Below are 14,831 nucleotides of genomic sequence, written 5' to 3' on the forward strand. Positions count from 1 at the left end.
TTTGGCTATGCCAATAGAGACCTTGTGGTCGTGGTTTCACTGTATTTTCTGTTAAAAGAGAGTAATTCTGTACTGTTATCTATAAGCAAAAAATTAATTGCAAATAACTGAAAATATAACAAAATTGTACTGCAGATAGAGGAGAAAGAAAATTCATTAACTCATTCATGGCAAAGCTTTCTACACATTCAGCAAGATTCATTCAAATCACTTAGCACTACGAACATTTCCCTTTTTCCTTGGAATTTTACTGTTTATGCCTTCTAAATAAGGGTATCTTTTCTTTAACTCTGACATGTCAGAACACGAGTAAATATGCTGGTGGGTTATGCTCCAAAGCTTTGGCAGCATACATAATCATCCCCTAGTCATTGTTCTTAACCAAAACACATCTGAAAACATACTTGCTATCAACCAAAAGTGCCTGACTTCCCCTAAGCATGCATGATCAGTACCTGCCACATTGTTCCTACATGCACTTTTGGTACAGCAGTAACTCCCTTGTCTCATTCCCTCCACCTGCCCTATTGCCACTGGAGCTGAGGAAAGGCAGAGCACCATGGAGAGACTATGGGAGCCAGCTCGCATGCTAAGACCTGCGTTAAAATGTCAAGATTAAATCTCATGGTTTACCATGCTAGTTTCCCACCCAGCTCATCCCTTCGAGCTCCCTCCAGCCCATTTCTCTTTGCTACTTGGTTACCTCATGCAGAAGTTGATCTTTAGAGACCACTGTAACATTAGATAAAGAACCCTAAGGTCTTGCAGCATTTCAAAGCCACTTAGCACAGACAAGGAAAGATTTGGCTTTGTGTCATATACAATTTTGTTCCAAGTAAACTTACCACATCATCTTTGTTATCTCATAAAATGTCAGAAGACTGCACTGGCGTAAGAGAGAACAATTACACATTTTTGAGGGCACCTAACACTGGTGACAAATTTTGACGTGTAACAAGTAGCTGACCATGCGTGTGTTCCTGCAAACAGAATGCGGAAGGACTGCCATGCAGCAGCTCACCACGAGAGAGGTAACGTTGAAGAGGTGGATAGTGGAGGGGGGTCTTCATCTGGCAACCATTCCACAGGCAATTCAAGCCAGAGCAGTAGCTCACAGCCCACGAGAGATGGAACCCCTCAGTTACAAGCTTCGTCTCAAGAGGTGCACCAGCGGGCAGGTATGTGTGCAGTTTACTTGGCTTTTTCTGTATCTTTCTCCTGAGGGGCTGCATAGGCAGATGTCTCAGGGGCGTGCTCAAATCCAGTGGAAAACTAATTTCAGTAAGAGAGCACTTTTGTCATGGTTCGAGATTGTGGCTCAAACTGTCACAACTTTGTCTTTTCTGATGACCAAGAACATGTAGGAGATGGCTTCCTGATACTGTTCCAGGTATTTACTGGGACAGTGTAAGATAAATGTGATTCACCAAAGCTTCCCGTCAAAAGTCCATTAGGTATAATTTTTGGACTAGCAGGTGCCATTAAGAATGCCAGAAAGAGAAATGCAGATGGGAGAGAGTGTACATGAGAGATGCAGGGAACCCTCATCACACTGAACCTCTGCTTACTGTTGGCTGGGAATAGCAGAATGAAAGTATTCAACAATCTTAATTATCTTGGAAGGACCATGACAATTTATTTGAGGAATTGGTTTGGCTGTTCATCAGCACATGCAGAGAACAAACAAATGGAAAATAGCTTCTTATGTCTATACAGCAGTTACCAAGAGAAAATTAAATGCTGCCAATGATTCTGTCAATGAACAGCTGAGCCCTTCTCAAATTATGGATTCAAAAGTACTTCAAACATATTCACAGGGTAGAACTACTGGCCTTGACATTGTACATGTATGTTGAGTAGTAAGGATAAGGAATTGGTTGGACTGTCACATCTGGAGGGCAGTGGTCAATGGCTCACAGTCCCGATGGATATCAGTAACAAGTGGTGTCCCTCAGAGGTCCGTACTGGGACCAGTGTTATTTAATATCTTTATTAATGACACAGACAGAGAGATCGAGTGCACCCTCAGCAAATCTGCAGGTGACACCAAGCTGATTGGTGTGGTTGATGCACCTGAGGGACGAGATGCCATCCACAGAGATCTGGACAAGCTTGAGAAGTTGGCCCATGGGAATGCCATGAGTTTTAACAAGACCAAGTGCAAGGTCCTGCATCTAGGTCAGAGGAACCCCCGGTATCAATATGGGCTGGGGGATGGGCAGATCGAGAGTAGCCTGTGAAGAAGGATTTGGGGGTGCTGGTGGATGTGAGGCTGGACATGAGCCAGCAATGTGCACTTGCAGCCCAGAAAGCCAGTTGTGTCCTGGGCTGCATCAAAAGGAACACGGCCAGAAGATTGAGGGAGGTGATTCTGCCCCTCTGCTCTGGTGAGACCTCACCTGGAGTGCTGCACCCAGCTCTGGGGTCCCCAGTACAGAAAGGACATTGACCCTTTGCAGCAGGTCCACAGGAGGTCCACTAAGATGATCAGAGGGAGGGAGAACCTCTCCTGTGAGGAAAGGCGAAGAGAATTGGGTTTGTTTAGCCTGGAGGAAGGAAGGCTTCAGGGTGACCTAACTGTGGCCTTCCAGTATCTGAAGGAAGCCCACAGGAAGGATGGAGAGAGACTTTTTACAAGGGCATGTAGTGACAGGACAAGGGGGAATGGCTTTAAACAGAGAGTAGGTTTAGATTGGATATTAGGAAAAAAATCTTTACTGTAAGGGTGGTGAGGCAGTGGAACAGGTTGCCCAGAGAAGTTGTGGATGTCCTACTCCTGGAAGTATTCAAGGCCAGAATGGGGCTTTCAGCAAACTGGTCTGGTGAGAGGTGTCTTTGTCCACGGCAGGGGGTTTGGAACTTGATGATCTTTAAGGTCCCATCCAACTCAAGTCATTCTATGATTCTAAGTTTGGCAGTGAGTCACTCTGAGATCTACCACTGTGGGATCAGGACTTGTAATGTAAAGCCAATTAACTCTACCTTTCAACAAGTTTGTGGCAGCACTGTATAAATTAAAGCAGAGAACTAGAGGGGTATGACACTTCTTTGTCTCCCATTAGATTATTTTGACCTATCATTAAAGATAATGGACAGAAGTGGAAAAAATCTTACCCTGAATATAAATCATATTACAAGAATAAAATAACTGCTGCTTTTAATTGAGTCTAATGCTAGAGGAATCCCCATGTGCATACTCATAACTTGACACCACAATAATCAGAGTAGCAAACTTAATTGTGAAATAATGATCCTGAGCACAATAAAGTAAGTTAATTGTGAGTTGTCTAAAATAACATATTGGGTGCCCAGAAAACCACTATCAAGAGAGAAAGTCACACTTTGTTAAGAAAAGCAACCTGGTTTTGGGTAAAATGACGAAACGCACAACATATGAAAGGAAGTGGAAAATAGCAAATGCAAATCCATATTCAGTCCTGAGATACTGGTTACAGAGAATGAAGGAGTTGGTTTTGGCTAGGACCATTAGGGACAAAAAGATTAAAGTGAGTTTGTGGCTGTTTATTTTTAAAGAGTATTAAGAAGCAAAAGAAATCCTAACAGTGGTCTTGATCTGTCACTATATAGAAAAGTAGAGTTGTCAATCTGTAGAAATGAAAAAAAAAATTTCTGGTTTATACTGGGAAAAATGCAGATAATCTGTTTCTATGATCTGATCATTAAACAGTTCCATCCATCCTAACAGCTACAAAGAACATGAAATAGTGGCTATCCAAGCTTAATTGAGCAAATCCAAGTGACTAATTCAAGAACGTTTTTAAGAGAGCTGGTTGAAAAGCAAGGTGTATCCGATCTTCAATAAGCATCAGGACACTAAGGCAATACCAGAGCACTGGAAAAGAACTTAGGCTATGCCTGTTAAAAACCAGAATGACTAGGGTGATCTGCATAGTGCATGTCTGTCAGTCTGACTTTCGTCCAGGACAGTGTTGGGCTACCTCGCACAGTTCCAGTGCCCTAATTTAGGAATGACATTTTTAGTTTGGAAGCACTTCAAAGAAGAGCCGAAAAATGATCAAAGATCTGGGAAATAAGTCCTGTAGTGAAAGATTCATTGCTTTCAAACAATTGGTATTGTAAGAGATGCCTTGATCATAGTCTGTAAGTAAGTACTTAACTGGACAATGAAAGGTGACTAAAGACCATCGATTTTAGCAGACTTGGATATAACAAAGCTAAACAAATTCAGATTTGAGATCAAGAGCACATTTTTAATACTGAGAGAGTAAATAAACAGTGAAACAAGTGACTAAGGATTAAGGTGAATTCTCCATGACCGGAGATACTGGATGCATTTTTAAAAATCACAGTAGTAATTAATAATACCACACAGGAATTAATTCCAGGAAGTTCTGTGGCCCATGCTATATAGGAGAGCAGACTAGATGATCACAGCAATTCCTTCTAGACTCATAATCTATGAATCAAGTGCATCTAATTTTTTCATATTTCATATTTTGTTTTGCAGCCTGGTGCCACTGAGTCTGCAATATGCAATGAAAGCCCTTTATAAAAGTGCGACCAAAATCAGGAGCACTGGAAATGTGTGGGGTTCGCCCCCAAAGTGTCTTTATTTCATGATGCAGTTTATAAAACAGCCTTTGTTTTTCCTAAGTGTTTTCAGGGACAGGGTTATTTATGTGTAGATGCGGGTGGTCTCCTGTCCAATGCTGTAACCACTGCCTTTGGGATGAATATGGAATACTTTTGGAGAGGGGTCAGCTTGGCAGTTTAAATCACAAACAGATGTTGGGCCATGTTAGCCCCTGCACAAACTAACACACCGCAGCCCCTCTGTTCTTAATTCCAGTCTGTTCTTTTTATTTAAAAAAGGTAACATATTAAAATAACCTTCAGATGTAGAAACCAAAGCACTTAAACCAAACCCCAGGGTTTGAAGAACCTGAATCCCTGCAGAGACCAGCTGCCAGCATGGCAGCCAGGCCTGACCCCCATCACAGTGCACGGCCCCCCTGTTGATCACAGGTGGAGGGCAGAGGACACTGGCAATGTGGTACCCAGGAGCCATAGGATCATAGAATATCTGGAGTTGGAAGTGATCCACAAGGACTATCAAAGTCCAGCTCCTGGCTCTGCACAGGACCACCCCAAGAATCACATCATGTGCCTGAAAGCATTGTCCAGGCACTTCCAAGAGCCATGTCCATCTGTCCCTTCACTCTCAAGCAGAGATCTTGGGGCTCTTATTACAGAGAACGCTGCTTTCCATGCCATCTTAGGAAAATTACTATTTTATTGGTTGTAGTATAAAAGTAGAACTAAAGATACATTGTAAATGAGGTGTGAAAGTGTTCAATACTTGCCAAACCAACTAGGTTTTAGTCCAGCTAAAGAGCTCCAGTTATGTGTAGCCCAGCTCTGCTTATCTGACTCCATGCCAAGTTACCTAAATTCTCTTTGCTTCAGCATCTGAAAAATGGGGATAATGATACCAGCCTCTGGAAAGGAGGTCTGTGGAAGTAAAGCAGCGTATTTCAGCTATATGCTGTAAATAGCTTGGATATGAAATTCTGCATTGCTGAACCTGTACGAATTCAGCAGTCATGTGACTGCTGAAGATGGTGTGAGATTTATATTCCTTTATGCCAGCAAAAATTCAGTGTTTGGAGGACTTCAAGTATTGGGGAAAACCAAAGCAAAAAAAAAAAAAAAATATTCCCAACAGCCTGGAAATGCCTGCCAGAAAAACTTGTTTCTGTGTTGATGGCTCTCAACAGATCTTCTGGCATCAACTCCCTACCCCACAACTATAACTAGGAAACCAAAATGCCAGCTTGTGTTAATGTTTGGAGTTTTCTGGAAAGCAAAATGCCAAGCAGGCACTCACATGATGGGGTATTTGCTGTGTAAGCCTGGGTTAGAGCCTGTCTGCAGAAACATTAAACTCTTCTGGGGGCTGTGGCACATGCCAGCCCACTGCCTGCCATTTGCAGAACACCTGGGTACAGGCAGGTATCTGGTGGGTTCACTGGCCAGTATTTTATGATTTTTCATTCTATGGCTATTTAAATATGCTAGCGTAAGAAATGCAGAAATCATTTGCCTGAATGACATAAGGTGTTGATATAAATGTTAACTATGGGGATGTATATGCACAGGAAGAATTTGTCTAGGCGTGTCAGAATAGCATAGCTAATCTACTCTCTATCCAGTAGTGGTTGCATTGAGATGCTTCATAGAATGGGACAAGAGTCTTATGTGGGTCTCATTCAGACCTCCAATAGTCTACCCTAACTAGAAGCATTCATGTCTTTTCAGTCTGTGGTGTACTGTAAATATCTCTCTTGGAACTCAGATAGAGTCTTAAAAACTGTCTTATGGCTTGAATGCTGTATTCTTCCACTTGGTTGAATTCTCAAATTCTCTCTCCCCATATGCAGGAATAATTCTTTTTAATGTGGCATTGTTTTAATTTTTTGGTTTTATTGTTGCATTTAATTACACCAAGCCATTTAAGGTAGATATTCAGCATTAGTGTGGTTGTCAAAAGGGAGCAGCTACAGCAAAGCTATGCATAATCATTCACTGGGCTTATTAAAATGTATGTGGCAGAATAGGTGTGAGCCTGTCATTAGAGTACTTTCCCTGGAGTCTTTTCTCATTTCCCTCTCTTTTGACGCAGTACAGAACCACTAGGGCTATTCTGACCAAAATTCTGAACCCCTGTAGTGGAAAACACAAAGATTCATAGATTTGGCAGTATGTTACTCCTGTTATTCTTGAGATTCTTATGCTGGCAAACTAGTGGTAATATGCCAACAGTAATATGTACACATGGGACACTGTCCCATGGAGTTGATCAGAATGCCACTTACTTAACTATATTAATCTTTCTTTTACAGGCAGGAGAAAACCCAGGAGTCAGTCTGTCCAGGCACACACTGCTTTAAACCAAAGGCCCCCAGCTTCAAGTCACTCTGGACCAATTGTAGAAAGCCGCCAGCCTTTCATCCAAACATCTACATCTGCTCACGAAATTGCCCAAAGGCTTTCTAGTAGTCAGCTGTCATTCCACAATTCAGCAACATCTGTGTTTTCCCAGTCCCCTGCTGTTCCTGTTGCTGGCCAGCTGACTGTGCAGGACCGAGCAGCAGCAATGCTCAGGTCCAGTCTGGCCTCTTCCACCAGCTCAACTCTCAGCCTGCTGTTCGGCAAGAGAAGTTTTTCAAGTGCTTTGGTGATTTCTGGGCTCTCAGCTGCAGATGGAGGTAACACCAGTGACACCCAGTCATCCAGCAGTATGAATATTGCCATGGGTCCTTCTGCTAGAGCAGCAAGTCAGGCAGCTCGGGTAAGGCTGAAGCCAAAACAGCGGCCCTAAGCGTGAGCTCCTGTACTGCTCTGCCATCCTGTTCTTCAACTGTCCTCACCACTATTTGGTTTCTTCCTTCTTGCTGGTCAGAAAATAGTTTTTTCCAAAACAATGCCACAATTTTGGTATTTGTTTTGGATTTTGCAGCATCACAATGAAAATGAGACTGTTTAATATTAGTGTGTATATGAGAGTGAGCGTATTTGTAAGTAAATGACAGGTTGGCTGTTGCTCACACACCTGAAATTGCAAACTGCGGCAAAGTCCCTTTCTTTCACTCAAACCAGGGACTTAAATCTCCATGTTCTGCAGCCCAAGTGCTGAGTACCATCATAAGCAGACTAAATAGCTCCTTCCTTTCCTGCTTATGCAGGAATTAAAATTATTTGTAGGAAAAACAACGCTTCCCCCTGAACACGACACTTGTTCTTGTCCCCCTCTCTGACCAGAAATTCAACCCAGGACCTGAAACCTTGTTGCTGAAAGGAATTCTGTAGGAACTATTTACCAAAGGAAACCTGCATGCCCTGTGATTAAACAGTACACACAAAGAACTTCCAGACTTCTTCCCAGTAGTCTCCCAGTTCGATTCCCATCTTCCCTGGAAAATTCAGTGCACATAGCAGTATTATCCTTTTACTGTCTATGTAAGTATATTCATTTAAATTTGGCTGACATCAGTTGCTGTCCTGAACTTTGAAAATTTGACCTGAGCACCAGAGAGCAGAAATGTGAGAAGATGAGCTAGAGAATGAAGGGTGACTGTGACTAGACAACACAATTAGACACTCACATTTGGCCTATCAAAATGAAAACCAAACTGGTAAAAGGGATATCCAAGTCCAACTCACTTTTCTGTTACTGTCATTCTGAACTGTGTATAACTTCCCTAGTTTCCAAATAATTCTCCAAACCTCAAGTGAAAAAAGCTCCTTAGCCTGTGTGTACTTTGCTCTCAACCCAAAGATACCATGTATGGTACAGTTCCCTCAAGTTTTTCCATGAACTTCTGCAGGAGTTGACTAACATCACTCATCTGGGTCCAATCCTGCTTTGTTACTGTAATAAGCATTAATAGTATTTCTGCACATGCAGCTGAACATATCAAATGACAAGGCATAATTCTGGCTCTCAAGAGTTTATGGCCTAATTTGCAAGAACTCAGCCAAGTCTGCAATACTAAGTATTAATTGTAGCATTCACCTTATCTTACTTTAAGCCATCTAAAATTTGGGAATGAAGTCTCAGTAGATTGTTGTTGAGGCTTCTGTATTCAATGGAGCGGCCAATCCACTTCATCCTTAAGAGCTATTAGGAACAAATTTTCCCCTGGGAGACTCATATCTCTCTGCCAACCATTGGTAGCCTAAATGACACACTAAGGTTACATGGCTAAATTTAGATGAGGTGAATCCTGCCCAAAGTAACTGCTCAGAGTCCAGGTGCCTGTTTGATTCAAAGCAGTAATGAGGAAGTGTTTTATTTAAATGTTAGCACAGCACAGTTCTGGAATGCTTTTATACCAATGGAGTCCTTACAGTGGGGTGGCACTGTGCTTAACGTTTTCAGACTGATAATTGCATTCAAGTTTTGATGAAAAGGTTTCTTTGTAAGTTGGATTTAAAATTTGGTGTATAAAGCAAGCCCCAGAGCAACCCAATTTAACAACTTAAAAGTCAGCCCTGCTTGGAGCAGCAGTTTGGACTGGATGACCTCCAGAAGTCCTTTTCAATCCAAATTATTTTACAGCTCTCTATACACGTACATCTGTGGTACTAAACCTCTAGCTCCTGGTCTGCTTTTCCTTCCAAATTTATGCGTTACACAAAGTGTGACAAGTACCTCTTCAGAAGTCCCTTGTGAATAATGCATGTTAAGAATCCCATGGAGTTTCACAGAATGACATTCCTACATCAATTTTTAACTTTTTTTTCACCTGTCACTTCAAAAAATAGCTGAAGTGTTACTTAGAAATTCCCTAAACTAGTTGATTTTTTCTTTCTTTCTTCCCAGCAACACGCTGAGACCTGTGAAGCAACCGATGCTGCAGAACCCAGACCACAGCGAGAGGCAGGTCCGGTCCATGCCGTATTCATGAGTCGGAACCTGGAGTGCAGAAGGGCCAGCCAAGAAGATATGGCCCTGGAAGACACTGCTTCTCAGCAAAGCCTGTCTGAGGAGCAGTAAGGAGCACTCCTAGCAGAAGGGCCATGCGCTTCTTAGGATTAAATAAAGACAGAGTTAGGTCAGGAAGCTGCACACGGGTTTAGGTTCTTTCAAATGTAATAAGCAACCTTCAAATGTTTATTTTTCTAACTTCTACACAAGAAAACTACAGGGCAGATGCTCTTCAGCTAATGGCCTTCGCATGGGTAGGGTTGGAAGATATCCTAAAAAACACACAGTGCCACTTCATCTCAGGTTCTTGTAAATCCTAGAACAATGAATACAACCTGTTTAATGTTCCTTCCCCTGGAACGGTTAGAATCACAAATGAATACAGTAGGAAATATTAATACAACTCAGTGAAAAGCACACAAGACATCTCTTTCCTGCCATAACTAAACAGCTGATTGCATGCAAACTAACTGAAATTTGATATGTAACATATAGCAAAAGGCAACTATGAACAGAAGCAAGGAATACAGAAAAGGACAGTACAATGTGCTGTAACATTAGAGCTAAATCTGATTTTTTTTTTCCAACAGCAAGTCTCTTATTTTTCTTTAACATGTTATGCAGGTGCTAACGCTGAATAGCAACATAGCATCACAGACATATATACTGCATGCAGCCATACTGAAATACTGTGTGAATGAGCCATGCTACACAGATTAACAAGTCAAGTGTAAGAAAAGAAAGTATCCAGTGCATGGAAAGTCTTCAAAGCATATGGTGCACCTTATTTGCAAAGCAGCTTTGCATAAATTAGGTTATTATCTCGTGTTCCTGTTTGATTTACAGCAGTGTTTCTCAAATTCCAAGCAACAGTACCCTTAGGAGTTGTAAAAGGGCCCAGGGGAATCCTTGAGGAGGACAGGAAAGTGCAAAGCAGGCGGTAATTATTGTCTGAAAGTGTTTGTGTTAGGAAGGGAACAGTTAAATGCCTTTAATTGCTGGACACGGCTCAGTGTCCATAAACACTTGTAGCCAGTAATTACAGAACCTTCTCATTTCCCTGCCCCATAGAAACTGAGCTGCTGCCAATTTTATAGGGCCATAAAGACAGATGATGCAAAAAGGAAGGCCACGCTTTCACAAGGTTTGAGAAACACTGATTTACAGGAATGCATGACTACTTTGGAAGGCAAAGCGCTGCAACAAATCCTTACTCTACTACAGAGTCTAAACACACGCGGGTGTGTTCTCTTTTTTTTTTTTAATTAAAAAAAATTGCAGCTATCAGCGTCTTGCTGTTCCTCTTTACTGTAACTACCATAGATTGTTTCTAAATCTCAACATGATGACGTGCAGCCAGGCTGTCTTGTCCCAATTAACAAGAACGACTTAACAAGAGATGCTGTAGCTAAGTCTCATTACTGTTAGGCAATACTCAGTTGCATTCTGATCTTCCTACTGTGCCACACTTGAGATCTGAGTAGTAGAACTAAATAACACCGAGTGAAAATAAAATGATTCAAGTACGTTTTGTGTGACAGCAGTTTTTGGGTCTTCTTATCCATTTGGAATTGTTTACACTCGCTTTCTGCCTTACAAAATTAAGAAATCTGTAGCTTTTATTTCACTTCAGATCTTGATGAATTGATTATTTATAAAGGTCAACACAACCTAGGAAAAATTCTGCCCATGTTCACAAGAGCAAAAGCAGAGTAGTCATGTACAGCCCTCTGAGACACATGGTCATCAGTGCAGTTCAGGCCCTACTGTCTCCTCTAGCATCCAGATGTGATGTGGAAGAGGAAATTGAATTCAGCTGCTCCCTTCTGACCACTTCTGGCAGATCGTGACTCTTGTCCCACCACCCTGTTCATTAAGTGCTTCATTACAAATGAAGGCTGGATGTTGTGGACGGTCTTACTAACAGCCACCAGCCCCATTTCTGCCTTGGGGGCTTTTGCATGGCAGTCCACAGGACAAACCATCACAGCTTTGTCTTCCTGCATGGAGGCAGGACAAACAGGGGGCTGTGGAAAGCAGTAAGAACTCTCCCATATTCACTTAGCCTCACTTAGGCTTCCAATTTTCACATCTTTAAATCTGAATTAATTTCCATCAAAAATAAGTAATTCCATTAGTCCCAATCAACCTAAACTAGTCTGTGTATTCAACTCAAGCATACTAAACCAGATCAGGAAATGGGTGCAGAAATCCTTTCAATAGCAAGCCACTGTATCTGCTTAGCATGGATTGAAGCCCAGTGGCACCACCTTTCCCCATGCACCACAACTTCTGCAAGACTACCATCGCCATGGTCTCTGGTACTGCATCCTAAAATAATGCTGCTGCCTCACAGTTCCTGACTTAGTTCAAGCCACCGGCCCCTGGAGCACAGCTCCTTGGGGACAGCAGTGTGCCATGAAGTCCAGCCTCCTGCTGCACAGGGTGGCTGCCACAAAAGGCAGGTTCCAACTCATTTGTTGAGGCACAGTGTGCAAGCAGGGCAAAGGAGGAGTCAAGGTAAGATTCAAAAATTTTGTAGCCATGTCCTACAGAGTTTTTATTTTGCATTAAAGTTGTTATTGTAGCTTAATGGGTTGAAAAAACCCAAGAGTGACTGCTAACAAGCATAGCAAAGACAGAAAAAAAAAAATTAAAATGAGCACAACTTTCCCACATTGCATTTCTCCATATTTTTGGAGACAGTCTGCTCTTATATTAATAAGACTACTGCTATATGCAGTGGTTATAAATATGAGCCAATCCTACTGAATAATCAGACATGATGGTTAGAAATAAAACCTGCAACTAGGTATGAGGCTGTATTGATTAAACATATATTAGGCCTCCTTCATTTCTGCACGAGGTAGAGGTACACCCAGTTACTCTGCACGTGACAGAAAATGCATGTAAGGCTCTGATGAACACAAAGCTAACAAACAGGAACCTAACCTGTACACAAGACCTAATTTCAACAGTGAGCTGCTCTGAACAGCTGTTGCATAGCACCAAAAGGCACCGAGTCCATAGGAATACTGTTCTCAGCACCAATGCCTACATACACATAAAGGTTTTGAGTCATATCTTTACTCCTGAAAGACCTAAGCAGCTTGATACTTAACTTCACACTCCAGGTGCCTCAGAGTTGCAAGAATGGAGGCAACTGTGACACCTCAGGACCCCACTTGTTGGTAAGTTTTGGCCTCTGAATGAAAAGCAAAGGTAACTTTCACTGCTTTTATGTTATCTTCAACTGTTGGGTTGAAACCCACTGCTGATGGGTTTCGCAATGCCAAACACTGTTAAAACTTTGGCCCTGAAGTCGCTCAGGCTTAACACTTTGCCTGTATGGCTGATCTCTTACTACAGCTGGGATGCAGGAAGGAGGGCAACCACCAACACATAAGTACCTTTTCTAAGGAGTTCCATCAGGGTTTTTTGAGTCAGGTGGTATGCTTGATTTTTCCAGAGGTGCAGAGGCCACTTGGTTCATTCAGCCAGCCCAGAACATTCTTGTTTCTACAACGTGAAAACGGTGACATTCCCATCTCGTTAGCAAGCGGAATGCATCCTTTGAGGATCAAGACCTCCATCTCTTCATCCCTTCTGACATTTCTGTAAAAGAACTGCATGTACCAAATGCTGTTGTGGATTATCTGCCTCCCCCCAGTTTAACCTCAGATAACATCACCATTGTTGAAAAGAAACACTGGGAATTATTTTATCCACACTAGCTCAGCAGGGCCCTCCCAACCAGAGAGGAACACTGACAATACAGCAGGTTACAGGAAGGAGGATAATGAGCATATGGTAAAACAAGCACAAACACAGTACTTCAGCCCTTGCACTAAACATGGGATACTTACCTCCCTCCCAATTTTTTTTCCTAAACTTTCCATTCCCTAACAGGCTCTTGTTTACATCCTACAGTAAAAGCCAGGTGCTACACTCCTAATGGTGAAACATGGCCTGAAGATCTGGTAAAAAGACTTTCAGTAACTTTTTACCAAAGCCAACCACAGGCTGCTGAACTGTTCACATCCACCGGGTAAACCGGCAAGCTCCGCCTGGCCTTCAGCCCAGCTGTTCGCCACCACAGCAAGCAAGCAGGAACCAGTGAGGGCCATAGTCTACAAAGTTCATTCCTGTTCATCCAAAAATAAAAGCCAGAGGTCCTGGCTGTTCCCTCCATTTTGTCATGCAGACTTCCCTCTGAGGAACTGAAGTTCTCGTTGCAAAGTCTCACCTCATTCCCACAGGCAGAAAATCTTGGCATTTAAGACAAATCTCAACAAAAATGACTTATCAGTGTGAGTCTTTTCCCCTTGACATGATGACCAGATACTCTCAATATCTATGAATGACATTCTTACACTGTTAAGTTCTTAGGGCTCTCTGTGATGTCATTCACAGCTTTTTATAAAAACTGTTTATTAGAATAAGGCAAGAAATGTCATCTGCATTTGTCTCCAGCCCACCAGGCTCTCCTCATGCTGGAGAATATAAGTTAAAGATTAGCTGAATTTTGTGCAGCTCATTTTAGAAGATTAAAATTACCAGGGAGATTTTCTAGAATGTAATAATCATCTTCTCATCAATGCATTCTTTTCAACTACCCAATTACTGCCATATTTAGATTGCTCCCAGAATTGGGAGCTGGTATTTAATTACCATGTTTCACTGTGCTTGTACATCCTTAAATCTGCAACACAGACATATCACTTATAATTAACTTTGCAGTGGGTCCAGTGTCAAAGACTCCCCTCTCTCAGCTTCTCAAAGTTTTACAAGTCAAAAATTGCCTAATGCATGATAAATAATGCAGGCCCTGTTTATTCCATGCTGTGTGCAATTTTATGCTGGAATTAGAAGCCTCCTTGCCAAAAACATCCTTGATTCTCGGGCTTTGAGAGAGTAATTGGTACCTCACATTCTCCCCTTTTTTGCACCAATTAAAACCTGCAGGTGCACTAATGTTGTCATCTGGAATCTAGCTGGTACATCAGAGGTTCTTTTCACCAAATGTCTGCTATTAGTAAAATTGGCCCATCAGGGAAATTGTGAATGCTCTGTTTGCTGTTACAGTGCTCTCAAGGCCTTCCAAATATTTTATTAGTGCAAGACCAGACAATAAATTTTTACCTCTAAAGTAAACATAGGTTGTCATAAAAACTTATGTTCAGTTGGAAGTACTACTTCCTCAGTCACTCAAAGTATATTTGAAAGAGGCAAATCATACCTTCAGGAGTGCCTCACATTTAAAGGCCAGACATGAGTGTTAAGGTCATCTACAATCTCCTGCTGAACAGAGACTACAAAATTTCTCTTTATTTCTCTTGAAAATCACTCTAGTTCAGAG

General features: G+C 42.0%; 1 protein-coding gene across 1 annotated transcript in view; it reads left to right on the forward strand.

The window, feature by feature from the left end:
* The window catches only part of PCNX2 (pecanex 2), a 155,450-nt gene extending 144,452 nt beyond the window's left edge, over nt 1–10,998 (forward strand). The window contains exons 32-34 of the mRNA XM_064648813.1: nt 991–1,178; nt 6,885–7,333; nt 9,368–10,998. Of these exons, the coding sequence (XP_064504883.1) occupies nt 991–1,178; nt 6,885–7,333; nt 9,368–9,541 (811 nt within the window). The 3' untranslated portion in view covers nt 9,542–10,998. The remainder of the gene's footprint in view (nt 1–990; nt 1,179–6,884; nt 7,334–9,367) is intronic.
* The last annotated feature ends 3,833 nt before the right edge of the window (nt 10,999–14,831 follow it).

This window comes from Pseudopipra pipra, chromosome 3, assembly GCF_036250125.1.
Source record: "Pseudopipra pipra isolate bDixPip1 chromosome 3, bDixPip1.hap1, whole genome shotgun sequence".
Classification (NCBI taxonomy): domain Eukaryota; kingdom Metazoa; phylum Chordata; class Aves; order Passeriformes; family Pipridae; genus Pseudopipra; species Pseudopipra pipra.